The 26,188-nt window shown below is 39.8% G+C and overlaps 1 protein-coding gene across 1 annotated transcript in view; it reads right to left on the minus strand.

Moving 5' to 3' along the window:
• Positions 1-26,188, minus strand: part of LOC136386862 (lysine-specific demethylase 6A-like) — a 275,511-nt gene that overhangs the window by 18,424 nt on the left and 230,899 nt on the right. The window contains 3 exon segments of the mRNA XM_066357979.1: positions 12,903-13,051; positions 13,591-13,665; positions 13,744-13,808. Of these exon segments, the coding sequence (XP_066214076.1) occupies positions 12,903-13,051; positions 13,591-13,665; positions 13,744-13,808 (289 nt within the window).

Genomic DNA, 26,188 nt, shown 5'->3' on the forward strand with positions numbered 1-26,188 from the left:
TTAGGTAACATTAAAAAAAGGCAAATATATGTTCTTGTTTCCATAAATTGTTTATCAAATAAACACGATTTTAAGTTGATAAAACTGTAATTGAAACTAATTTCATTTTTTGAAAAAAGCTTCCTCCTGTGAGTCAGTGAGCATAAAAAAAACTCACTACTCAAAGGGTTAAGAAGCAGTTCAACAACAGAAATGGATACCCACATGGCAGCTCTTCCTGGATTAACAGGAAACCAGCCAGGCATCCAGTGTACCTGCTGTCACAGCACTGCACTGCATAGCAAAAATTCTATTCATGTGTAAGACAATAAAATCAACAAGGATCACTAGGAAAGTACAACAGAAGGCCCTGCCTAAATCTAGAGCAGACCTAGCAGGGTGCTGAGGGGTTATCTACAGAACCTTACTACCCAGGACCAGCAGGGCACTCCTCCTTGGTGCACTCCAACTGGCACCCCAGTACTACACAGTAAGTGCTTGCTCCAACTCCATCCAGCCATAAAAGCAACCAGCACATATTCTGAACAGAGCGCACTACAACACAAGTAATGCTTTCCACATTGGGAGAGAGGTTCATTTTATCAAACTCAGAGGAATAAACACAGGAAATCTGACAAAATTAAAAGACAAAAATATTCCCCAAATAAGTGAATAACAAAAAAGCCATAAATAAACTCTTATGAGTATAAAGAATTTGCCTGATCAAGAATTAAACAAAGGCCCTGGCTGGTTGGCTCAGTGGTAGAGCATCAGCCTGGCGTGCGGAGGTCCCGGGTTCGATTCCCGGCCAGGGCACACAGGAGAAGCACCCATTTGCTTCTCCATCCCTCCCCCCTCCTTCCTCTCTGTCTCTCTCTTCCCCTCCTGCAGCGAGGCTCCATTGGAGCAAAGATGGCCCGGGAGCTGGGGATGGCTCCTTGGCCTCTGCCCCAGGCGCTAGAGTGGCTCTGGTCGCAACAGAGAGACGCCCTGGATGGGCAGAGCGTCGCCCCCTGGTGGGCAGAGCGTCGTCCCCTAGTGGTCGTGCCAGGTGGATCCCGGTCGGGCGCATGCGGGAGTCTGTCTGTCTCTCCCCGTTTCCAGCTTCAGAAAAAAAAAACAGACAAACAAACAAAACTGTCATAAGGATGACAAAAATTTGAAAGTCAACAAGAGAAAGAGAACTTCAAAAAGAGTTTAGAAAATATAACAAGTATTCAGAGACGAATACAATAAATGAAATAAATATACTAGAAAGAATCAACAGAGGATGAGACAGAAATTATATTTGAAGATATAATTGACAATTTTCCTAATCTGGGAGGAAACATATCCAGGTCCAGAAAACAGTGTGTTCTAAACAATATAAACCAAAAGACATCAACATCAAGACATACTGTACTTAAAATGGCAACAGTTAAAGATAAAAAGATAATTTTGAAGACACCAAGGGGGAATCAACAAGTAACACAAAAGGGAAACCCCATCTGGCTATCAGCTGTTATCTCAAGCAACAACTTTGCAGGCCACAAGTAAGTGGCAGTAAATATGTAAACTGCTGAAAGAAAAAAACCTACAATCTATAATACAATATTATAACCAACAAGGTGATCATTCAGAACTGAAGAAGAGATCATCAGGCAAGTGAAAATTAAAATAGCTCATCACCATTAAATGAACATATAAATGTTAGAAGATCTTATTTACACAGAAAAGTAAAGACCATAACCAACAATAAGGAAATACATGAAATGTCCTGGATGGGTGTCTCAGTGGATAGAGCGGTGTCCCACTGGGCAGAGGTCATATATTCAACCCCTAATGAGGGCATGTACAAAAAGCAACCAATGAGTATCTAACTAAATGAAACTAAGAGGAATGAGTTAATGCTTCCCCCTCTCTCTATTCTCTCTTCTCCCCTTCACCTCCCTCTCAAATCAATGGGGGAAAAAAACACAAGAAGGAAAAAATATCTCACAAGTAAAAGCAAATATAGAACTAATACAGTGAATCAGGAACTTTAAAAGCTAATATAGGCCCTGGCCGGTTGGCTCAGCGGTAGAGCGTCGGCCTGGCGTGCGGGGGACCCGGGTTCGATTCCCGGCCAGGGCACATAGGAGAAGCACCCATTTGCTTCTCCACCTCCCCCCTCCTTCCTCTCTGTCTCTCTCTTCCCCTCCCACAGCCGAGGCTCCATTGGAGCAAAGATGGCCCGAATGCTGGGGATGGCTCCTTGGCCTCTGCCCCAGGCGCTAGAGTGGCTCTGGTCGCAGCAGAGCGACGCCCCAGAGGGGCAGAGCATCGCCCCCTGGTGGGCAGAGCGTCGCCCTTGGCTGGCGTGCCGGGTGGATCCCGGTCGGGTGCATGCGAGTGTCTGTCTGACTGTCTCTCCCCGTTTCCAGCTTCAGAAAAATACAAAAAAAAAAAAAAAAAAAAAAGCTAATATAAAAGTGAAGATGGCAGTGGAGTAGGCGGATGCACAGATGCCCAGCTCTCACCACCAAACTGGAATACAAATCAATTTAGGAAAAATCCGCATGAAAAACCAACTCTGGACTACAAGAACAGCTCTCAAAAACCAGGGAGCAAAGAAGAAGCCACAAAAAACCTGGTAGGGAGCATCTGCATCTCCCCTGCTTACAGGAACAGAGTGGAGGGGGTGAGGCTGAGAGCCCAGAGGGGATCTCACTTCAGGAAAAAGAGCAGAAAATACTGCTCACAGCCACTTGCCTGGCGACCGACCAGGGAGCGAGGTGTGTTGAAAAGACCAGCTTATCTCCCAAGCGGAAAAGAAAGAGAGACAGACTGTGAGGGGCTAAGGAATGCAGGAGATGACCTAAAAAAGCTGACTTATTCGTGCTGGAGACAGCTATAGCTGGGGGAGGGACTGATCCTTCCCCACAAAACAGTGCTGAATTGCTTCGGGATCAGAGATCTCCAGACATCTCTCCAGCTCCAATCAGCGCAACAAGACATAGCTGAAAACAAGAAGTGGGGAAGAGGGGCAGTAACTCAAGTCTCCATGGAGATCTGAGATATACCTCCCCCTACTGAAGCTGAGAAAACACCCTGCCCCCAGAGAGATTAGTTGGTGGAAGAGGCCTTCAGAGTCTCAGGTTCCACCCATCCCATTCCTGGATACAGTTTCAAGAAAGCCCCCTGCGGAGATCATTAAACAAGACTATCACCTGTTAAGAAAATAAATCAAGACCTCAAAGCTGCCCAAATCCGAAAGTGGATTACAAATAATAGATGATACCAACCCAAGAAGACCTAGAAATAACACAACTGAAAACTGGAGGCAGACAACACCAAGCCTAGACTCAACCAGCTCTATAAGCAAAACACCCAAACACAGACATAATGAAAAGACAGAGAAGTGCAATCCAAATGAAACCACAAGAGACACCTTTAAGAGATGAACTGAGTGATATGGAAATAATCAAACTTCCAGATGCGGAGTTCAGAATAATGATTGTAAGGATGCTTAGTGATCTTAGAACAACAATGGATGGTCATTATGAACACCTAAAGAAAGAAATAGCAAGTATAAAAAAGAATCAGTCAGAGATGACAAATACAATATCAGAAATAAAGACCACAATGGAAGGAATTAAAAACAGGATAGACAGAGCTGAGGATAGAATCAGTGAGTTGGAGGACAACCGTAATGAAGGCATGAAAGCAGAGAAGAAAAAAGAAAACAGACTCAAAAAGTCTGAGGAAAATCTTAGAGAGCTCTGTGACAACATGAAGAGAAATAACATCTGCATCATAGGGGTTCAGAAGAAGAAAAAGAACAAGGGATAGAGACTTTGTTCAATCATATCATAGCTGAAAACTTTCCTAAATTAATGCAGGAGAAACTCTCACAAGTTCAAGAAGCACAGAGGACTCCATTAAAGAGAAACCCAAATAAACCTACACCAAGACACATCATAATTAAAATACCAAAGCTAAGTGATAAAGAGAAAATATTAAAAGCTGCAAGAGAAAAAAAAGCTATCACCTACAAAGAAGCCCCCATAAGAATGACATCCGACTTCTCAACAAAAACACTTGAGGCCAGAAGGGAATGGCAAGAAATATTCAAAGTAATGCAGAACAAGAACCTACAACCAAGACTACTTTATCCAGCAAGGCTATTGTTTAAAATTGAAGGAGAAATAAAAAGCTTCCTAGACAAAAAAACAACTCAAGGAATTCATTACAACTAAACCAATGCTGCATGAAATGTTAAGGGGCCTGTTGTAAACAGATCAAACTGGGAAAAGAATATAGCATAAAAGGAATACAGCTTTAAAGAATAAAAAGGCATTAACAACTACATATCAATAATAACCTTAAATGTAAATGGATTAAATGATGCAATCAAAAGACATAGGGTAGCTGCTTGGATAAGAAAACAGGACCCGTACATATGCTGTCTACAAGAGACACACCTTAGAACAAAAGATACACATAGATTGAAGGTAAAAAGATGGAAAAAAACATTTCATGCAAATGGAAATGAAAAAAAAGCTGGTGTAGCAACACTTATATCAGACAAATTGGACTTTAAAACAAAGGATATAGTAAGAGATAAAGAAGGCCACTACATAATGATAAAGGGAGTAATCCAACAGGAAGATATAACCGTTATAAATATCTATGCACCTAATATAGGAGCACCTAAATATATAAAGCAGACTTTGATGGATTTAAAGGGCAAGATCTGGCCCTGGCCGGTTGGCTCAGCGGTAGAACGTCGGCCTGGCGTGCGGGAGACCCGGGTTCGATTCCCGGCCAGGGCACATAGGAGAAGCACCCATTTGCTTCTCCACCTCTCCCCTCCTTCCTCTCCGTCTCTCTGCAGCGAGGCTCCATTGGAGCAAAGATGGCCTGGGCGCTGGGGATGGCTTTGTGGCCTCTGCCTCAGGCGCTAGAATAGCTCTGGACACAACAGAGCAACGCCCCAGAGGGGCAAAGGATTGCCCCCTGGTGGGCATGCTGGGTGGATCCCGGTCGGGCGCATGCGGGAGTCTGTCTGACTGCTTCCCCATTTCCAGCTTTGGAAAAATGAAAATAAATAAATAAAATAAATAAATAAATAAAGGGTGAGATCAACAGCAATATTATGATAGTAGGGGATTTCAATACCCCACTAACATTACTAGATAGATCCTCAAGAAAGAAAATTAACAAAGAAACAGCAGACTTATTGGACACACCAGATCAGCAGTTCTCAAACTGTGTGTTGTGACCCCGGAAAGAGTCGAAAGACCAAAACACGGGTCGCCTAAAGTCATCGGAAAATACATATTTTATTTAAAAATGCACTGTATAATAAATATGTATTTTCCGATGGCTTTAGGCGACCCCTGTGTTTTGGTCATTTGACCCCCGCTGGGGTCGCGACCCACAGGTTGAGAACCGCTGCACTAGATCAACTTGATTTAATAGATATCTTCAGAACCTTTTACCCTAAAACAGCAGAATATACATTCTTTTCAAGTACTTATGGTACATTCTCTAGGATAGACCACATGTTAGGACACAAAAGTGGTCTCAACAAATTTAAGAAGATTGAAATCATATCAAGCACTTTCTCCAATCACAACGGTATGAAACTAGAAATGAACCACAACAGAAAAGCTCAAAAATTCTCAAACACATGGAAACTAAATAGCAGGTTGTTAAATAACGAATGGATTAAGAATGAGATCAAAGAAGAAATAAAAAAAATTCCTAGAAACAAATGACAATGAGCATACAACAACTCAAAATTTTTGGGACACAGCAAAAGCAGTATTGAGAGGAAACTTCATAGCACTACAGGCACACGTTAAGAAGCTAGAAAAAGCTCAAATAAACAACTTAACCCTGCATCTAAAAGAACTAGAAAAAGAACAGCAAGTAAAGCCCAAATGTAGTAGAAGGAAGGTAATAATAAAGATCAGAGCAGAAATAAATGACATAGAGGCTAAAGAAACAATACAGAGTATCAATGAAATTAGGAGCTGATTCTTTGTAAAGGTAAACAAGATTGATGAACCTTTAACTAGACTCACCAAGAAAAAGAGAGGACTCAAATAAATAAAATTAGAAATGAGAGTGGATAAATAACAACTGACACAGCAGAAATACAAAATATTGTAAGAAAATACTATGAAGAACAGTATGCCAAAAAACTAGACAATCTAGATGAAATGGACAAATTCCTTGAAACATACAATCTTCCAAAAATCAATCTGGAAGAATCAGAAAACCTAAACAGACCGATTACACCAAATGAGATGGAAACAGTTATCAAAAAACTCCCAACAAAGAAAAGTCCAGGGCCTGATGGCTTCACAACTGAATTCTAGCAAATATTCAAAGAAGAACTAACTCCTATCCTTCTCAAGCTATTGCAAAAAATTCAAGAGGAAGGAAGACTTCCAGGCTCCTTTTATGAGGCGAGCATAATTCTGATTCCAAAACCAGGCAAAAACAACATAAAGAAAGAAAATTATAGGCCAATATCTCTAATGAATATAGATGCTAAAATCCTCAACAAAATATTAGCAAACCAGATCCAACAATATATGGAAAAAATCATACACCATGATCAAGTGGGATTTATTCTGGGGAGGCAAGGCAGGTACAATATTCGCAAATCAATCAATGTGATTCATCACATAAACAAAAAGAAGCAGAAAAACCATATAATAATTTCAATAGATGCAGAAAAAGCACTTGATAAAATCCAGCACCCATTCATGATCAAAACTCTCAACAAAGTGGGAATACAGGGAACATATCCCAACATGATAAAAGCCTCTATGAGAAACCCACAGCCAACATCATACTCAATGGGCAAAAATTAAAAGCCATCCCCTTAAGATCAGGAACAAGGCAGGGGTGCCCCCTTTCACCACTCTTATTTAACATAGTCCTGGAAGTCCTAGCCACAGCAATCAGAGAAGAAGAAGAAATAAAGGCATTCAAGTTGAAAAAGAAGAAGTAAAACTATCATTATTTGCAAATGATATGATATTGTATATAGAAAACCCTAAAGTCTCAGTCAAAAGACTACTGGACCTGATAAATGAATTCAGAAAAGTGGCAGGATATAAAATCAATACTCAGAAATCAGAGGCATTTTTATATGTCAACAATGAACAGTCAGAAGAGGAAATTAAGGAAACAGTCTCCTTCACTATTACACTTCACACCTTTGATAATTGTCAGTATAAAGAAGTCAATGAAAAAACATGTTGTTGGGGATGTGGAAGAAAGGGAAACTTCATATACTGTTAGTGGGACTGTAACATTAGTGCAGTAACTGAAAAACAGTATAGATGTTTGTCAAAAAAGTAAAAGTATATCTAGATATAAAGATAACCTAAGTATTCAGAGAGAAATAAATGGATAAGAAAATGTGTATGTGCATACACACATACACTACAGAGTATTATTCAGCAATAAAAAAGGAGCTCTCACCATTTATGACAACATTTATGGACATAAAGGGTATCATGCTCAATGAAGTAACTCAGTAGGAGAAAGGCAAAATATCATATAAGATCAGTTGTATGTGAAATAAAAAAAAGAAAACAAAATCAAAAACATTCAGTTTTTAAATTACTAATATATATGTATCATAGAAACAGAGCTCAACCTCTGGATTGCTAGAAGGGAAAATGTTGTGGGCATGGGTGAAAAAATAAAGGGGGATGTGTCAATATTATGATAACTGCAAGGTGATAGATGATTGACTCAAAGTGGTGACCACATTCTAAGGTATTTAAATGCTGAAACACTGTTGTTACATGCATACATGTAATACATACATACATACAATACAGTATTATATATCAATAATAAAAAACAAAAATTTATACTTGAGTTAAATGAACTCCATAAAAAAAAATTTCAAGAAACTTTTGCAGAAATGACAGAGATGTTTTAGTATGCTCGCCAAATTTTAAAGAAAAAAGGTGGTTTTTTTTGTTTCTTTCAATTCATTTTATGTATACTGCTCACAAAAATTAGAGGAATATAAAATATCCCAATTTTTGTGAGCAGTATATTTACTTTTACAAAATGCAGATTGAGTGAGGCTATTTAGATAAATCTTATTAGATCTACTTTAATAGTATATATACAGATAAAGAAAACACCAAAGAAGTGAAATGCTTGCTCAGTATTAATGACAATGAAGGTTAATTCATATGTGAATTTCCAAGTACAGCCTAGAAATAAAAATTCTAATGAGTCCTATCCCTGGCTATACATTAAAATCCCCAAGGTGTTTTTTAAAAATACCAGTATCTTAAGTTCCCAAAATGCAGAGTTTAAGTTATTTCTTCCAAAAATTTTTTCAAGTATGAAAGTTTGGAAATCTAACTCAATAACCTAATTTTTACCCTGACTGGGTGGTGGCACAGTGGATAGAGCGTTGACCTGAGATGCTGAGGACCCAGGTTCAGAATCTCGAAGTCACTGGCTTGAGTGCAGGCTCATTCAGCTTGAGTGTGGGGTCACACTGGCTTAAGCAAACAGTCTTTGGCTCGGCTGGAGCCCCTGCCCACCCTGTCAAGGCACCTATAAGAAGCAATCAATGAGCAACTAAAGTGCTGCAACCATGAGTAAATGTTTCTCATCTCTCTCCTTTACTGTCGGTCTGTCTCTTTCGCTAAAAACAAAACAAAACAAAACAAAAATCAACATCCTAATTTTAAAAAGTTAGTTGGCCAGGATACAATGAGAATGTAAAGACTCAAGCAACTGGATTTTCCAACAATAGCTCCTGCAAGTATGAAACAAAAACAAGAGAATAATATGCAGGTTTTAGACAATATACAGCTGAACCAGTTGTGGCTACCATCTACCAATGTCTGGAACTTAAAATTACTAAATATCTATCACCCATGACATAATCCCATGTCAGAGATGTTATATTTAGTTTTCTCTGTAATAAAAATATTTGTGTTGAATGACGCAAAGATTTTAAACCAGGTTATGGCAAATATGGCCATGGGGTAAACAGCTGTTTCTGTAGATGTCTTTCATGACATACAAATATTGTATGTTCTGTTTATGGCTGTTTTCATGCTAACACATCAGAATTAAGCAGTGTGACAGAGACCATATGCAGTTCTCATTACCTGGTATTGTCTGGAAAACAATAAATTGTATTAAACAGTTATAACTCAGAAGCATGGCCCATGCTTCAATATTTCATGTTGTGTTTTGTTTTTAACCAGTGTAGTCATCAAGAGAAGACAAAGAAAGACAGACCTCAAATGTAGCACTGTTATGGGATGTGGAAATGTGAATGTTTCCTCCCTTTATTGGATAGCACTGTACTTATGCACTGATGTTCTTATTATGCTAAAAGAATACAATGTACAATAAAAATATCAGATGAAGTGCTTACTGCAATATTCTATAAGAAAAGAAAATAATTGACAGAAAAAATTTAAAATGTAAAATTTTAACAAAGCAAAAACTTTCACAAAAATTAAAAACAAAATTGAGGGAACACCAAATGACTTATCTGGCCAGGCAAGGAAAACTGTTTACCAATAGTGAGCTCATTACATTGTCCTTTGTTGAAGTGAGTACTTCTAGAAAAAAAAAGTCTGTACTGTTAGTCTTTGTTGAGAACAGCTTACTCAATGAAGATGTTGAAAGCAACATCAATAGTCAATTTAAAAATAAGGTAAATAACTTCAAGCAGTTCTGCTTGGTCCCTGATAAATTAAGATATTATTATTAATACCATGTAATTGGTATTGACAAATCACTGCCAAATGTGAAGAGACTCTAGAATTAACCTCTATTACTGGTCCCCAAAGGACTACTATAGTGAGAATATTTTCAAAAAAGTTGAAAAAACATGAAACACTACTGAGGTGACATTTGCTAAGATATGTTACAACTGTTCATGAGAAAATTATGTATAAAGTAAAAAAAGTCTTATTTGAATAATTTTTAAAAGTTTATCAAAATGTAAAGTGCTTAATGTCTATAATTAATTATCTTATTTTTACTGGCACACAGTTTCTGCAAAATATTTCATTGTGTGTCATTCTCAAAGAGTTAATAAACATCAGTTTCATGAATTTTTGTCAGAAACAGAGACTGACCACCTAATTTCCACTATAGATTAGCAAAGGTGAGGCTGTACTGTAATTTTGAGGGTTCAGAGTTAATACAATTTTTTTTTTCATTTTTCTAAAGCTGGAAACGGGGAGAGACAGTCAGACAGACTCCCGCATGCGCCCGACCGGGATCCACCAGGCACGCCCACCAGGGGGCGACGCTCTGCCCACCAGGGGGCAATAATCTGCCCATTCTGGGCATCGCCATGTTGTGACCAGAGCCACTCTAGCGCCTGAGGCAGAGGCCACAGAGCCATCCCCAGCGCCCAGGCCATCTTTGCTCCAATGGAGCCTTGGCTGTGGGAGGGGAAGAGAGAGACAGAGAGGAAAGCGCGGCGGAGGGGTGGAGAAGCAAATGGGCGCTTCTCCTATGTGCCCTGGCCGGGAATCGGACCCGGGTCCTCCGCATGCTAGGCCGACGCTCTACCGCTGAGCCAACCGGCCAGGGCTACAATTTTTTTTTTAATGAGAACAACCATCAGCCACTGTTATTGGTCACAAAAATTTTGTTGCAATCATGGTAATAATTCTTTTTTTTTTTTTTTAAGTGAGAAGAAAGACTGAGAGACACACCTGTATGTGCCCCAACCAGGATCCACCATGCAACCCCGTCTGGGGCTGATGCTTGAACCAACTAATCTATCCTCCACACCCAAGGCCGATGCTCAGAACTATCGAGTCACTGGCTGAGAAAAAAGTGGAAGAGAAGGTAGAGATGGAGGAGAGGAGAAGGAGATAATAGTTTCTTCTTCATGCCCCGACTAGAGACTGAACCTGGAATGCTCCATCCACTGAGGCACCAGCCAGAGCCCAGAAGAATTCTTTAAAAATTCAACTGTATATTGCAAAACAAAACTTAAACTATTAAAGTAATATGGAAGACAATTACTTTTTGCATTTGCAAGTAATTTCAAGTTGCTTTATATAATTTGTGTGGTATTAAAAATTAAACAAACAAACAAAAAAATTAAACAAGAATACAGAAGTCCATTTCCTCAACAATAGCATATATTTTTCAAGCTTGAACTACAGCTCTAGTACCACTTTTCAAACCTCAGTCAGTGCAATTGCACAGTGTTTCCATTTTGTAAAAGCCATTTTGCAATTGAGAAACTTCCAACTACGGAGTAATCTACAATACATGAAATGTGAAAGGAAAACATAAAGGAAAAATACTAATAGAACTCTTATATGCCTTCCAACCAACTAAGTTAGATAAAACATGCCCATACATAGATAGCAATATTTGGTAACACATAGTTATATGAAAACACATTTTTAAAGAAAAGTAATATCTCATTGTACAATAGAATAGCTTTACTAAGAGGCACATCTGAAGTTGATTTTTATGATACAGAACACTGATTTCAAGCCCAATGACGGTGAAATTTCATTACCCCTTTAGAAGACAAAACTGTAACAGTTACTATGTATTACTCTGTGATTTTAGAAGAGGCAAAAAAATTAGTATTTTCTACTTTAAAAAAGGTGCCCACATAGTATTTTCAATTTAACATCTTGGTTTATAAAGCCTAAAATGCTTTCTAACCTTTTAAAGAAAAGTTTGCTGACCACTGCATTAGAAAACTTTTGAATGGCCCTGGCCGGTTGGCTCAGCGGTAGAGCGTCGGCCTAGCGTGCGGAGGACCCGGGTTCGATTCCCGGCCAGGGCACATAGGAGAAGCGCCCATTTGCTTCTCCACCCCTCCGCCGCGCTTTCCTCTCTGTCTCTCTCTTCCCCTCCCGCAGCCAAGGCTCCATTGGAGCAAAGATGGCCCGGGCGCTGGGCATGGCTCTGTGGCCTCTGCCTCAGGCGCTAGAGTGGCTCTGGTCGCAATATGGCGACGCCCAGGATGGGCAGAGCATCGCCCCCTGGGGGGCAGAGCACCGCCCCTGGTGGGTGTGCCGGGTGGATCCCGGTCGGGCTCATGCGGGAGTCTGTCTGACTGTCTCTCCCTGTTTCCAGCTTCAGAAAAATGAAAAAGAAAAAAAAAAAAAAAAGAAAACTTTTGAATTACATTCAAAAAATTGTAGCAAACTGAGATATTAAAATATTTCAGCATATCAGTGCATATTTTAATTATTTTCTTTTCTTTTTTTTTTACAGAGACAGAGTCAGAAAGAGAGAGAGGAACGGAGAGATAAGAAGCATCAATCATCAGTTTTTCGTTGCGACACCTTAGTTGTTCATTGATTGCTTTCTCATATGTGCCTTGACCGTGGGCCTTCAGCAGACCAAATAATTAACCCCTTGCTGGAACCAGTGACCTTGGGTCCAAGCTGGTGAGCTTTGCTCAAACCAGATGGAGCCCGCGCTCAAGCAGACAACCTCAGGGTCTTGAACCTGGGTCCTCCGCATCCCAGACTGACGTTCTACCACTGTGCCACCACCGGGTCAGGCCTTTTAAAATTATTTTCAATAAAAATATTTATTATGTATACTAAGCATAGGAAGTTCATGATCTAAAATAAAATAGTTCTTAATGAAACTGTGATAAAAACTGTCAGCTTGTGGTTATCATAAAGTTACTTCACTAAGTGATGACTCCTTTCCAAGTTATACATATTTTTCTGTTTTGCTGTTTATATATAAAAAAAACAAAAGACACATGAAGACAACAAATTAATACTCTCAGTCAAAAGAAATTTACAAATATTTTTACCAATGGGAAACAATTTAAAAATCCTTTGGATTTAATAATTACAAATGGGAAGAAACTGATAGTGTAAAAGTGTCCCATGTGACTAACTTTTTTTTCAATAATACAAAATATATTACTCCATAAAATTAACCTGGTGTTCTGCTCCCTGGAACTTTCATGTATAGCTGAACTGTATTCATGCCCAGAATGGTATAACCAAGGTGGCTTAGAAGATTTCCTGCTGATACCACTCGTACAAAAGCAGGAAGTTTAGTCAGCTCATGTAGCTGCAATTTCCACCTGTAATAAAATAACAGATCAAAAGTGTAATGCTACTGCAAATATTCATGCAAATTAAGTAGTCTCAAAAATCTTGTGACTGGATCAGAAAACATTTACACCACTAAGTCAAAAGTGCTAGAATGTTTAGCTTTAAAAAGAGTTCTATCCTGTCCAGATAGCTCAGTTGTCTGGAGCATCATTTGGAAGCTCAGAAGTTGCTGGTTGCCAGTTCAATCAATCCCTGCTCAGGGCACATATAGTAACAGAAGGATGTTCCTGTCACAAACACTCTCTCTCTCCCTAAAATCAATCAATAAAAAGAAATTTTTAAAGTTCTAAAACAAATTGTGGTAATTATATAAAACTTTAAATCTTGTAAATGAAAGATAATTTTTAAATTATTAAAATTAATTTTTTGCCATTCTTCAGTTAGAAAAATCTAATTTAAAACCTAATAAAAATATTTCAAAATGCTGGTGCTTAATCAACATAAAAAATAACAAGGGAAAAATAAAAAAGCTATAATTTCTTGTACTTAACAGAACTGGAGGACTTACTTTTTGTCATCAGAAAGGTCAATGTTGGTTCCAAATTTAATCGTTTTAAAAGGTCCTTTCCTTCTCTTTCCAGAACTTAGGGGGGGGGAAAAAAAAAATTAAACCCATGCCTTTTGGAGAGAAATATTAACTGAACACTTAAAAGTTACTTACAAATCTGAAGATGTTGATTCATTATCTGAATATTCTTTATGATGCATTCTTTTCTCATTTTCTTCCTAGAGATTAAACATTATGCATATTATCCTACTAGTAGTTACTGCTTTAATTACACAAGTGAATAAAACAGTTCTATCTACATAAGTTGTACTTTAAAAATTAAGTTTTTATAAGCACATTTCATTAAAAAATCTTCAATGACCATATTAAGTAAAGAATCAAGAAAAATTGAGTCAAATGGCATGATATACAACCTATTCCATCTGCCACAAAATTAATATTATAAAACCTAGTAATTATGCAAGTAAGAGAGAATGTATCCATTGTGGCCCAACAAATAAATGTCACTTTAAATAATGTAAAAGGAATTGTAAGAATTAAAAAATAGAACAAAAATAATATATAAGACCTGATTTTTTAAGAAGAAATTTTGTAAATACATACTCATAAGAAGACTATTCTCTATTTCAAAACAAAGAGGAGAGTATGTTTTTCTCAACTGACACTCTTCTCTAAGAATGAAATCTGTGGTTTTTAAATTTTTGCCACATATTCAAGAGAATGAAAAAAAAAAGATTACTGTACTGAGCATCAGAAGTGTTTAAAAATGACAAAAAGCAAGACAAAAGCACACATTATAAACTCACAGGAGTATGTTTGCATATAAATACAAATATACACAATTAAAAATGTGTAAGTTAAAAAAAGTTTCTATTTCTAATTATGGTTTTGGTTAATAACCTGACCATGCCTGTATAAATCATACTAACAAGATTATGGGTATATAAAGTTCTTCACAATCTAAGTATCTGAAACAACAATTTCTATGTAAATAGTGAGACATTTACATCCTTACTAGTAAGGATAGTAAAATGCTGAATAAAAATATATAAAAACAACTTCACAAAGCTGCCAATATAATTCAAGAAGGAAATGGTGATAAGAGAACTAGAAATCCGTACTGAAAAGAATAAAGCCTGACCAGGCGGTGGCACAGTGGATAGAGTGTCGGACTGGGATGCGAGGACCCAGGTTCGAGACCCCGAGGTCACCAGCTTGAGCGCGGGCTCATCTGGTTTGAGCAAAGCTCACCAGCTTGAGCCCAAGGTCGCTGGCTCAAGCAAGGGGTTACTCGGTCTGCTGAAGGCCCATGGTCAAGGCACATATGAGAGCGCAGTCAATGAACAACTAAGGTGTTGCAATGAAAAACTGATGATTGATGCTTCTCATCTCTCTCCGTCCTGTCTGTCTGTCCCTATCTATACCTTTCTCTGACTCTCTCTGTTAAAAAAAAAAAAAAAAAAAAAAAGAATAAAGACCTATATTTTACCATATAAAAAATACCTCAAGGCCCTGCCCAGCTGGCTCAGTGGTAGAGCGTCAGCCCAGTGTGTGGAAGTCCCGGGTTCGATTCCCAGTCAGGGCACACAGGAGAGGCGCCCATCTGCTTCTCCACCCCTCCCCCTATCCTTTCTCTCCATCTCTCTCTTCCCCTCCTGCAGCCAAGGCTCCATTGGAGCAAAGTTGGCCCGGAGACTGAGGATGGCTCCATGGCCTCTGCCTCAGGCAGAGGCTCTGGTTGCAATGGAGTTGACACCCCAGATGGGCAGAGCATCACCTCCTGGTAAGGTTGCCTAATGGATCCCGGTCTGGCGCATGCGGAGTCTGTCTCTCTGCCTCCCTGCTTCTCACTTTAAAAATACAAAAAACAAAAACCAACAACAAAAATAACCCTTCAAGGACCTCGCTGGCTGACTCAGTAGTAGAGCATAGAGCTGGGATGTGGATGTCGTGGTTAGATATGTAGTCAGGGCACACAGGATAAGTGACCATCTTTTTTTCCCCTCTCCCTCCTCTCACTCTCTCTTCCCTTCCAGCGGCCATGGCTTGATTGTTTCAAGAGCATCTGGCAGGGTTGCTGAAGATGGCTCCATGGAGCCTACGGTTCAGGCACTAAAAATAGCTTGGTTGCAGCATGGCCCCATGTAGGCAGAGCATCGCCCTGTCAGAGCACATGTGGGAGTCTATCACCCCTCCTCTCACTTAAAACAAAAAAAAAAACAAAGAAAGAAAGAAAGAAAAACAACCCCCCCAAATGTATCAGTTAACTAAATCTAAGACATATAACTATAAAAAGAACACCATTAAAGTGTAAAAAAAACCTCACAGGTTAGGAAGAATAATACTTAAAAAGGAACTTGGTTGAGCATTTGAAAACCTCAGAAATAGCCTCTTCATTCTAACAAAAAATAAAAAGCTGAACAAAACATAAAATCAGCAATCCTCAAATAAGTAAGAGAAAGAGAATACAAAGCAAACTGGAGAGACAAGTTGAATAATGACAATCACAACTTATGGGAGCAGAAATCTCCAAGGATTCCAATTAAAAATTTTAAAGAGAGTTAGTGTAGATAGATCTAAGAGTTGAAAACTCATTGGTACCCACTAACAGGGGACAAATCCTCTTTTTTCTTTTTGACAGAGACAGAGAGAGAGTCAGAGAGAGAGACAGACAGGAAGGGAGAGAGATGAGAAGCATCAATTCTTTGTTGTAGCTTCTAGGTTGTTCAGTGATCACTTTTTCATATGTGCCTTGACCAGGGAGCAGCTACAGCAGAGCCAGTGACCCTCTGCTCAAGCCAGCGACCTTTGGTCTCAAGCCAGAGACCATGGGGTCATGTCTATGATCCACACTCAACCAGTGTCCACTCATTCAAGCTGGTGAGCCCACACTCAAACGGGTGACCTTAGGGTTTGAACCTGGGTCCACCATGTCCCAGTCTAACACTCTATCCACTGTGCTACTGCCTGGTCAGGCTCAAACCCTCTAATATGAATTTTATTTTCAGAGCTCAACTCATTTCTCACAGATATCAAAGAAAACTGCCTATCTTCAAGAGGAGGGGAAAAACAGACATTTTGAAATACCCCAAAGCAATCTGTCCTTAACAAGATTTAACCACAGGAAAAACTACTTAACCAGAGCCTCACTTTCTGAAATTTTATCAGGACTTTAAGAAAGTCAAATAGGCACTAGTAAAGTTCATGGTATAAAGGCACAAAGGCTGACTAAAAAGACTGAGAACTAATAACAGGATTAAAGAAAACCTCCCTAGCCCAGCACTTTACCAACACATACTAAAAGCAAGAGAAGACAGAAGAGTTAAATATAGTTAAGTGTTAAAATGCAATAAATAAATAATGCTAGAATTCTGTATCCTGAGAAATGATCCATTAGGACAGACTATTTTCTTAGATAAACAGAAATTTAGAGTTTGTTGTTAAAAATACAACTTTGCAATAACATGTAAAGAGTTCTTTATAGAATAAAACTGATATATGTCAGAAACTCTAATATGCATAAATTAACACATAACACTATTGGCATTAGATGTAAAGAAATAATAAAATAGATGTATTGTGAAAGATTAAGACAATATTATTTAATATTCATTACCTCATATAATTATAGTATTTTTATTGTATAGAGAACTTTTAAAGCTACTCTTAGCTACCTTCAAATATATAGTATTGTTAACTACAACTCACGCTATACATTCTATCTAGAGGACCTTTTACTGTATAAATGAAGTTTGTACTTTTAGACTACCTTCACCCATTTTGCCTACTCTTTCTACCCCCAATTCTGGCAACCACCAATCTGTTCTCTGTAAGTCTGGTTTATTTTTACCTCCATATATAAACAAAATCAAACATTACTTGTCATCTTCTGACTTTTCACTTAGTATAATTTCCTTGAGGTCCATCCAGGTTGTCAAAATGGAAGGATTTTCCTCCTTATGGTTTAATAAATATTCCACTGTACTCTTGACCTTTGAATAATGCTCACTGGGTAGGGTTGCCAACCTCTAAACAGTCAAAATTTTGTATATAATCTTTTGACTCTTTTAACTACAGTTCTCCTTTAGTATATGTGTGGGATTGCTTTCATGACCTCTGCAAATAATAAAATCCGCTAACCAAAGTCTCCTATAATGAATGGCATAAAATACTGTATTGAGTTGGTCCATACCATCTGCAGATTCCCAATCCCAGGTGGAAAACAGTTTTTAATCTATGATTGCTTAAATCCAAAGGATGCAGAACCTGAGAATATGGATGGCTGTCAGTATGTTACAAAAAAAAATTCAATGAATAAATTGACCTGTGCACTTCAAACTTTAAGGTTTGGGTTCAGGGCGGCTTTTGAAACTAGAGCCCCCTTTAAAACTAAAGTCCCTCATTCCCAGTTTCTTAGCCAGGCTTGGCTTGCTACTGTCTTATTTAATGGCTTTCTAGCCTTCACTTTGAAATATAACAAAAAAATTATCTTTACAAAAGCATGGAAAGGGACCTGACAATTAGAGGAGTTTAAATCTCATTAAGTGTTTATAACAGCCTACCTACAGGCCCCATATTGGGCACTGTCTTCTGATAAACAGTCTTCTGAGAGATGAGAGCCCTGCCCAAAGGCAGGGCAAACCAGAGGGTGAAAGGTTGACTGCCTTGCCTGAAGCCAAGACCTGTGTGGCTTGCCCAGGAACCTTGGCACTAGCACAGGCCTCCTTTTCACATTTGAGCCAGGAGATAAACAATTTGGGGAAACTGGTGACTCTCCAAGGCATACATGAAAAAATATTACTTTGCACCTACAGAGGCAGTGACATCAGCTGCTTTTTCAAAGACCCCTGACTAAACTATGAATACCTTTCTCCAACATTCCCCGGGGCCAACAAGGTATTTGGGTTTATCTCAGCATGCTTGCACCCAAGCATTTGAAATAAATAAAGTTTTGAAATACACCAGCCTTGTGTTTTCAGTTTGGTTATCGCCAGTGCTCACCCACAGTCCCAGGAAGTGGTTTAGCCTGTCAGCTCTCTCATATGAGATTAGGCAGTCCAGATCTGCATGTCTCTCCAGGTCAGACCTAGTCAGGGGTTTATACCGCGACCTGCCAGTTGCCGAGAGTAACTGAAAGGAGGCTTTCCCTTTCCCAGTGGACAGGCCACCCACAGATTTAACCTAACACAAAATGTAACACAAATACATGTTGTTTGAGGGTGAACTGTGTGTGTGTTTAAAAATAAGTATAGAGATAAAACATCCCCTAATTTTTGTGAGCAGTGAGTGTTTGTAAACACCTTTTCTTTGTCTCTTCATCTTTATTTCCACATCCTGTGCAACTAAAAATGTTATAATAAACAAGGGGGAGCAGATATCTTTTCAAGATTTCATTTCCTTCAGATATATTCAGTACTGGATAATATGGTAATCTATTTTACTTTTTTCTTCTTCTTCTTCTTTGTATTTTTCTGAAGCTGGAAACGGGGAGAGACAGTCAAGACAGACTCCCGCATGCGCCCGACCACCCGGCACGCCCACCAGGGGCGATGCTCTGCCCACCAGGGGGCGATGCTCTGCCCCTCCGGGGCGTCGCTCTACCGCGACCAGAGCCACTCTAGCACCTGGGGCAGAGGCCAAGGAGCCATCCCCAGAGCCCGGGCCATCTTTGCTCCAATGGAGCCTTGGCTGCGGGAGGGGAAGAGAGACAGAGAGGAAGGGGGGGGGGGGTGGAGAAGCAAATGGGCGCTTCTCCTATGTGCCCTGGCCGGGAATCGAACCCGGGTCCCCCGCACGCCAGGCCGACACTCTACCACTGAGCCAACCGGCCAGGGCCTATTTTTACTTTTTATATGAAACTACATAAACTTTTCCATAGCAGCTGTACCACCTTACATTCTCCCAACAGTGCACAAACAAGGTTTCCTTTTCTCCACAACCTCACCAACACTTTTATTGCATCATTTTGTTAACAGCTGTTCTAATAGGTGTGAAGTGGTATCTCAATGTGGTTTCAGTTTGTATTTCCCTGATGATTAGTAATGGTGAAAATCTTTACATGAACTTGTTGGCCACTTTTATGTCTTCTTTGGAAACACTTCTATTGAGAGCCTTGTCTTTATTTTCCTCTTTTATTCAGTGAGAGGAGGGAGGCAAGAGACAGACTTCCACATGTGCCCCAAGTGGAATCCACCTGGCAAGCCCTCTAGGGTGCAATTCTCTGCCTATTTGAGGCATTGCTGTGTTGCTCAGCAACTGAGCTCTTCTTAGTGCCTAAGGCAAAGGTCATGAAACCATCCATAGCACCTAGGGCCAACTGGCTCCAATCAAGCCATGGCTGCAGGAAGAAAAGAGAGAGGAAGAGAGAGAGAAATTGGGAGGAATGGAGAGCCAGATGGATCCTTCTCTGGTGTGCCGTGTTCAGGAATTGATGCTGGGACATCCACACACAAGGCCAGTGGTTCTCAAACGTTTTGAAATAGGGGCACATTAAAAATCCTACAAATAATTGGAGGCACACTATATACAAATCTCTGAAAAATATATTATAATAATTAAATCAAATACTAAAAAATAAAATATAAAGTCCAATTGTGCTTTTATGGTAATTAAATGAAATAAATACAAAATTAAATTTATTCTGACATTAAAATATATTTTTGTTACTTTTTTTTTTTTTTTAATTTTCTGAAGCTGGAAACGGGGAGAGACAGTCAGACTCCCGCATGTGCCCGACCGGGATCCACCCGGCACGCCCACCAGGGGCGATGCTCTGCCCACCAGGGGCGTCGCTCTGCCGCGACCAGAGCCACTCTAGCGCCTGGGGCAGAGGCCAAGGAGCCATCCCCAACGCCCGGGCCATCTTTGCTCCAATGGAGCCTTGGCTGCGGGAGGGGAAGAGAGAGACAGAGAGGAAGGGGGGGGGGTGGAGAAGCAAATGGGTGCTTCTCCTATGTGTCCTGGCCGGGAATCGAACCTGGGTCCCCCCGCACGCCAGGCCAACACTCTACCGCTGAGCCAACCGGCCAGGGCCTTTGTTACATTTTTTCAGTTATATTTTTTAGAATTTGTAAAAAAAAGAGGGATTAAAAAATTTTAAAAATGACAAAAAAGTTATCTTAATATATACACAGATACATTCTTAGAAAATTTGGTAAATTCGGCAGGTCCAATGCAGTTGTGTTAAATTTTTTCATTCTTGTGTTTATGAGAAACATGAGCCTGATGTGTCCTAGCAATTTCTTCAATGTTTGGGCATATATTTGAAAGGCAAACTCTCATTTCGTCATCAATACATTAAAGAATTCCTATTTTTTTTACACTTAATTGTGTTGAGTGCAGAAAACTCCCACCATACATATCATCTTAACTTTACACCAAACAAAGGATAGAAGAAACTTGCCTCCAGTCTTTCCGGGGAACATGGGGGTAGTAAACAATCCAGCACCATAGCTTAACAGCCTTTTGCAACCTAATCAGGCAAGTGAGTTGAGGGTTAGGCAGTCTGTCAGCTTACAGTCAACTCCTCAGTTCTGACCACCAAAAATCTAAACTCCAAAAACCCTGTTGGTTTTATGGTCCCCAACAGGCACATATTTCTCTGGAATTCCATAGAGCACACCTAGAAATCTTCTAGGGCGCACACTTTGAGAACTGCTGCACTAAAAATGAACAACTGGCCAGGACCATTGTTCATTTTTAAAGTGGGTAACACAGGGTCAACATATGACATTTCAGGTTTATGATGCTCACTCCCAAAAAACTTAAAAAAATTGAGACATGCCCTGGCCGGTTGGCTCAGCGGTAGAGCGTTGGCCTGGCGTGCAGGAGTCCCGGGTTCGATTCCCGGCCAGGGTACACAGGAGAAGTGCCCATCTGCTTCTCCACCCCTCCCCCTCTCCTTTCTGTCTCTCTCTTCCCCTCTTGCAGCCAAGGCTCCATTGGAGCAAAGTTTGCCCGGGCGCTGAGGATGGCTCTGTGTGGCCTCTGCCTCAGGCGCTCGAGTGGCTCTGATTGCGGCAGAGCATCGCCCCCTGGTGGGCATGCCGGATGGATTCCGGTTGGGCACATGCAGGAGTCTGACTGCCTCCCCGATTCCAGCTTTGGAAAAATACAAAAAAAAAAAAAAAAAATTGAGATATGAAATCTTTGGCTTACAGCATTAGCATCATACTCAGGGTCTACATGGGTGAAGAATATGCAGTTATATGTGTCTATAAGTGAGGGAGATAGAAACCCCAGAACCCAAGAGATTTACTATCAAGGGTTGGCAAAAGGTTTTTCTATGGTACAGGATGTGTTGGCAAAAGTTCAGGCTGAGGACCCCAGCTAAGAAAGATTCAGTAAGGTCTACAGAGCTGTTATGGATGCCTTACAATGTTATTGGCAGATTTTGGAAGAGAAGTCATCAACTTTCCAGATGGCCTGGAATAATTATTTAAGAAAGGAGAGAGGCCTGCAACAGATCCTGTACTCTCCACATCAGCTGCTTCTCGAGATGAAACACCTGTAGTGCAGGTAGGATCATCTCCAGCATCTCCTGGATGCTCCTTAGGCAATCCTGATTCCCCTGACCCAGTGTCTCCAGCACCTTCTGCAGGTTCTCCTGCCTCTCTCCAGCTTCCTCCTCCCAACAGGTCCCTCTCTCCCACCTTCCAATGCCCCTTCCAGTGTGCAAGCCAAACACACGAATAAAGGTAAAGAATAAATTTTTATACTCAATTGTGTCATTTTTTGCTGTTACTACAGTACAGTGTACAGAACAGTATATTTATGTTCTTTTCCTTTGTCTGCGGCTTAGTTGAGTATTTATGTTCTAGATTACAATTTTACAACTGTGTTAGGATAGGGAAGTGACTTAGGCTAGGGTTTGTTAAGACTTACACCAAAATTTGGATTACGACACTATTATAGGAACAAAACTGTGTTGTAACCCGAGGAACCTGTATTTGTTTTTTATTTTCTTTTTTTGTTTTTTTGGGGTTTTTTTGTATTTTTCCAAAGCTGGAAACGGGGAGGCAGTCAAACAGACTCCCTCATGTGCCCAACCAGGATCCACCCGGCACGCCCACCAGGAGGCAATGCTCTGCCCATCTGGGGCACCACTCCATTATGACTAGAGTCATTCTATCAGCTGAGGCAGAGGCCAGAGCCATCCTCAGCGACCAGGCCAACTTTGCTCCAATGGAGCCTTGGCTGCAGGAGGGGAAGAGAGAGACAGAGAGGAAGGAGGGGGGAGGGGTGGAGAAGCAGATGGGCGCTTCTCCTATGTGCCCTGGCCGGGAATCAAACCCGGGACTCCCGCACGTCAGGCTGATGCTCTACCACTGAGCAAACCGGCCAGGGCTCGTTTTCTATTGAACAGAATTGCTTTCTATATAACCCCCTTTCAGATACAAGATTGAGTACATTATGGATATTTATATGTATATGTCTTTATATATACATGCTTCAATATAGGTGAATGGAATGATAGCAGTGACTCAAGGAACTAGAGAAAAAAAATAGTATACTATATTGTTATGCCTGGCTAGATATCTCAGTTGATTAAAGCATCATCCTAAAGTGCAGAGGTTGCTAGTTCAACCCCGCGTCAAGGTGCATACATAAACAGATCAATGTTCCTGTTTCTCTCTCCCTTCCTCTGTCTCTAAAATCACTAAAATAAACATTAAAATTATATATATATAATATTATAAATATACATATATATATATATATACACACACATAACACATAGATACACATAGCAGGGTAGCAAGGCCCAGAGAGAAGAGGGGTAAAGGAGGTGTAACGGGGCACACTGTGGTGGCTGAGGGTGAACAATGAGAGAAAGAAATAATCTGAATAAGCCTATGAGTCAGTAACAATAACCTGTCATACAGAAAGCACTAAACGTCCAAGAGTTCTCTAGTGAATTCCAACAAACCTTGCAGAAAGAAATTATGCCTATGCTCTAAAATCTGTTACAGAAACAGAGGAGGTAATATCTCATAACTATACAATGAGGACAGGATAATGATTACGGCAAGGTCAAAATCAAACTGACAAGACATTACAGAAAAAAAACTAGAGACCAATATAAGTCATCAACATAAACGCAAAAGCAAATTCAGCTATGTATAAAAACAATTATATACCATGACCAAGTATTACTTTTTCTAGGTACGAAAGGCTAGTTCAAATTAGAAAATTAATCACTGTCATCCATCATAATAGCAGGCTAAAAAAAGAAGTATCACATGATCATAATAAATGCAGAAAAAGCATGGACAAAACCAAACACTCATGTATGATAAAATTATTCTCAATGGGATTGAAGTACAGAAGAATCCTCTCAGTTCACAGGAATATCTACAAAAAACTACAACTGATATCATATGTCAAAGTGAAAAACTGAAAGCACTGCATAATAAGTGCATGAGCAAGGCACTTATGTTCTATCATGTTTGTCAGATAGTATTTTTCCTTCACGTTCTCTAGATGCATAAGTAAACTTTATTTTAGCCACAAAATAGATGGTATTAACAAACAGAAATGAGCTCAATCTATAAAGACAGAAAAAAATCTAAATTCATATTAAGTGAAAAAACTCAATGTTAAAATAATACTATTCAATTCCAACTATATAATATTCTGAAAAAGGCAAAAATAAGAGAAAGTAAAATATCAGTGGTTTCCAGGGATTAGAGAGAAGTATAAAATAGGCATAGAAGACTTAGGTGAGAGAAATTTTCTGTGTGATACTACTTTGATGGATATATGTCTCATATATATATAATTTTGTGAGAGAGAGAGAGAGAGAGAGAGAGATGAAGAGCATCAACTCTTACTGTGGCACCTTCGTTGCTCATTGATTGCTTCTCATTTGTGCCTTGATGAGGGCAAAAGGGGGACCCTCAGCCAAGCCAGTGACTCAAGCTGGTGACCTTGGGGTTTTGAACCTGGGACCCTTAGCATCCCTGGTCGATTCTCTATCCATGTGCCATCACTGGTTAGGTAGGGGATACATTCTTGCTTAAGCAAGTGACCTTGAACTCAAGCCACTGACCTTTATCCCACCAAAGCCCTATATCCCACATTCAAGCTAGTAAGCCTGCACTCAAGCAGGCAAACTTGGAGTTTCAAACTTGGGTCCTCAGAATGCCAGGTTGATGTTCTATCCAGTGTACTACCGCCTGGTCAGGCTGCAAATGGTACTTTTTAAATAAAAGCAGCTCAGTAGCCTACTTTCACTTATTTTCACAGTTTTTGGAAGGCTGCCAAGGACAAATGAAGAGTCTTGACTTTGCTGCAATTATTAATTTTTTATACTTATAGTATAATATAAAATTATTCCAAATGTCTTTTTAATTAGGTGGACTGGAAAAGCATTTGACATTAGTACTGGTATAATTTTAATTAATGTGTGTTAAAAGTTCTTAACAGAAAATAATGGTTTTTTTCCTTGGATATACAAAAGATTCCTGTTATCGGCTATGTCGTTTGAAAATATAAGTATGATTGTCAATTAAAAAAACTGTTTCTAGGGGTCAAAAAACGTTCATAAAAATAACAGTCTAAAATTTCTGATTACTGGAAAAAAAAGTATGGTTTTAGTGATAAAAGGTACAAGGAATAGAAATACTTTTTAAAGGAAAAGAAAATATGTTGTCCTGGGAGCTGGTTATATCTGAATGGATAAGAAAGTTTGTGAAAGTTGCAGAAGATGTGTAAAGGTTGCAGAGTGTGCAGAGGGAAGGAGCAAAAAGAGAAGGAACTCAGATCGTGAACAGGGTAAAAAAAGGGACACATATATTACAGAGGAAGGGGACATCTGAAGGAGAATTCTAAACCTGGCCTTTAAGGTTTTTAGTAATCAGGAGAAGAAACATAGACTAGCCCAAACTGAGGCCTTACAGAAATTTGCCAAAGTGGGTACTGGTCCCTAAAACTACAGAAAGTCCCCAAAGGCCAAAGAACCACAGCAGGAATGTATTGGCCCTCCCTGAGGGGGCCTGCTTTAAGTGTGGACAGTGGACACATAGAAACTGCTCCTGTCCCAATCCGTGGCCACCAGCTAGATGCTGCCTTTTTGTAACTGTGTGGAACACTGGAAGCCAGACTGCCCACAAACCCTTTATGGCAGTGGTGGTCAACCTGGTCCCTACCACCCACTAGTGGGCGTTCCAGCTTTCATGGTGGACAGTAGCGGAGCAACCAAAGTATAAATAAAAAGATAGATTTAACTATAGTAAGTTGTTTTATACAGATTATTCTGTCAAACTTAGCAAAAATCCGAAATAAAGTACTTGGTAAGTAATTATTATTATATGCTTTAACTTGCTGTAACTCTGCTTTATAAATTTTATAGAGTAAAGTGACTTCCCTACTTTATAAATCACTATGACTGTGGAACTGGTGGGCGGTTAGAAAACTTTACTACTCACAGAGATATAAAAGTGGGCAGTAGGTATAAAAAGGTTGACTACCCCTGCCTTAAGGTGTGGGAGCTTTTGCTTCCCAGCCCAAGCATCTCCCAAGGCCTCCAGAACCATCATCTGAATATGGGACCCTCGGGGTAACTCTACAGGGCAAGGCCATTTCATTTCTATTAAAT

This window comes from Saccopteryx leptura, unplaced genomic scaffold (genome assembly GCF_036850995.1).
Source record: "Saccopteryx leptura isolate mSacLep1 unplaced genomic scaffold, mSacLep1_pri_phased_curated manual_scaffold_18, whole genome shotgun sequence".
In the NCBI taxonomy this organism is placed as follows: domain Eukaryota; kingdom Metazoa; phylum Chordata; class Mammalia; order Chiroptera; family Emballonuridae; genus Saccopteryx; species Saccopteryx leptura.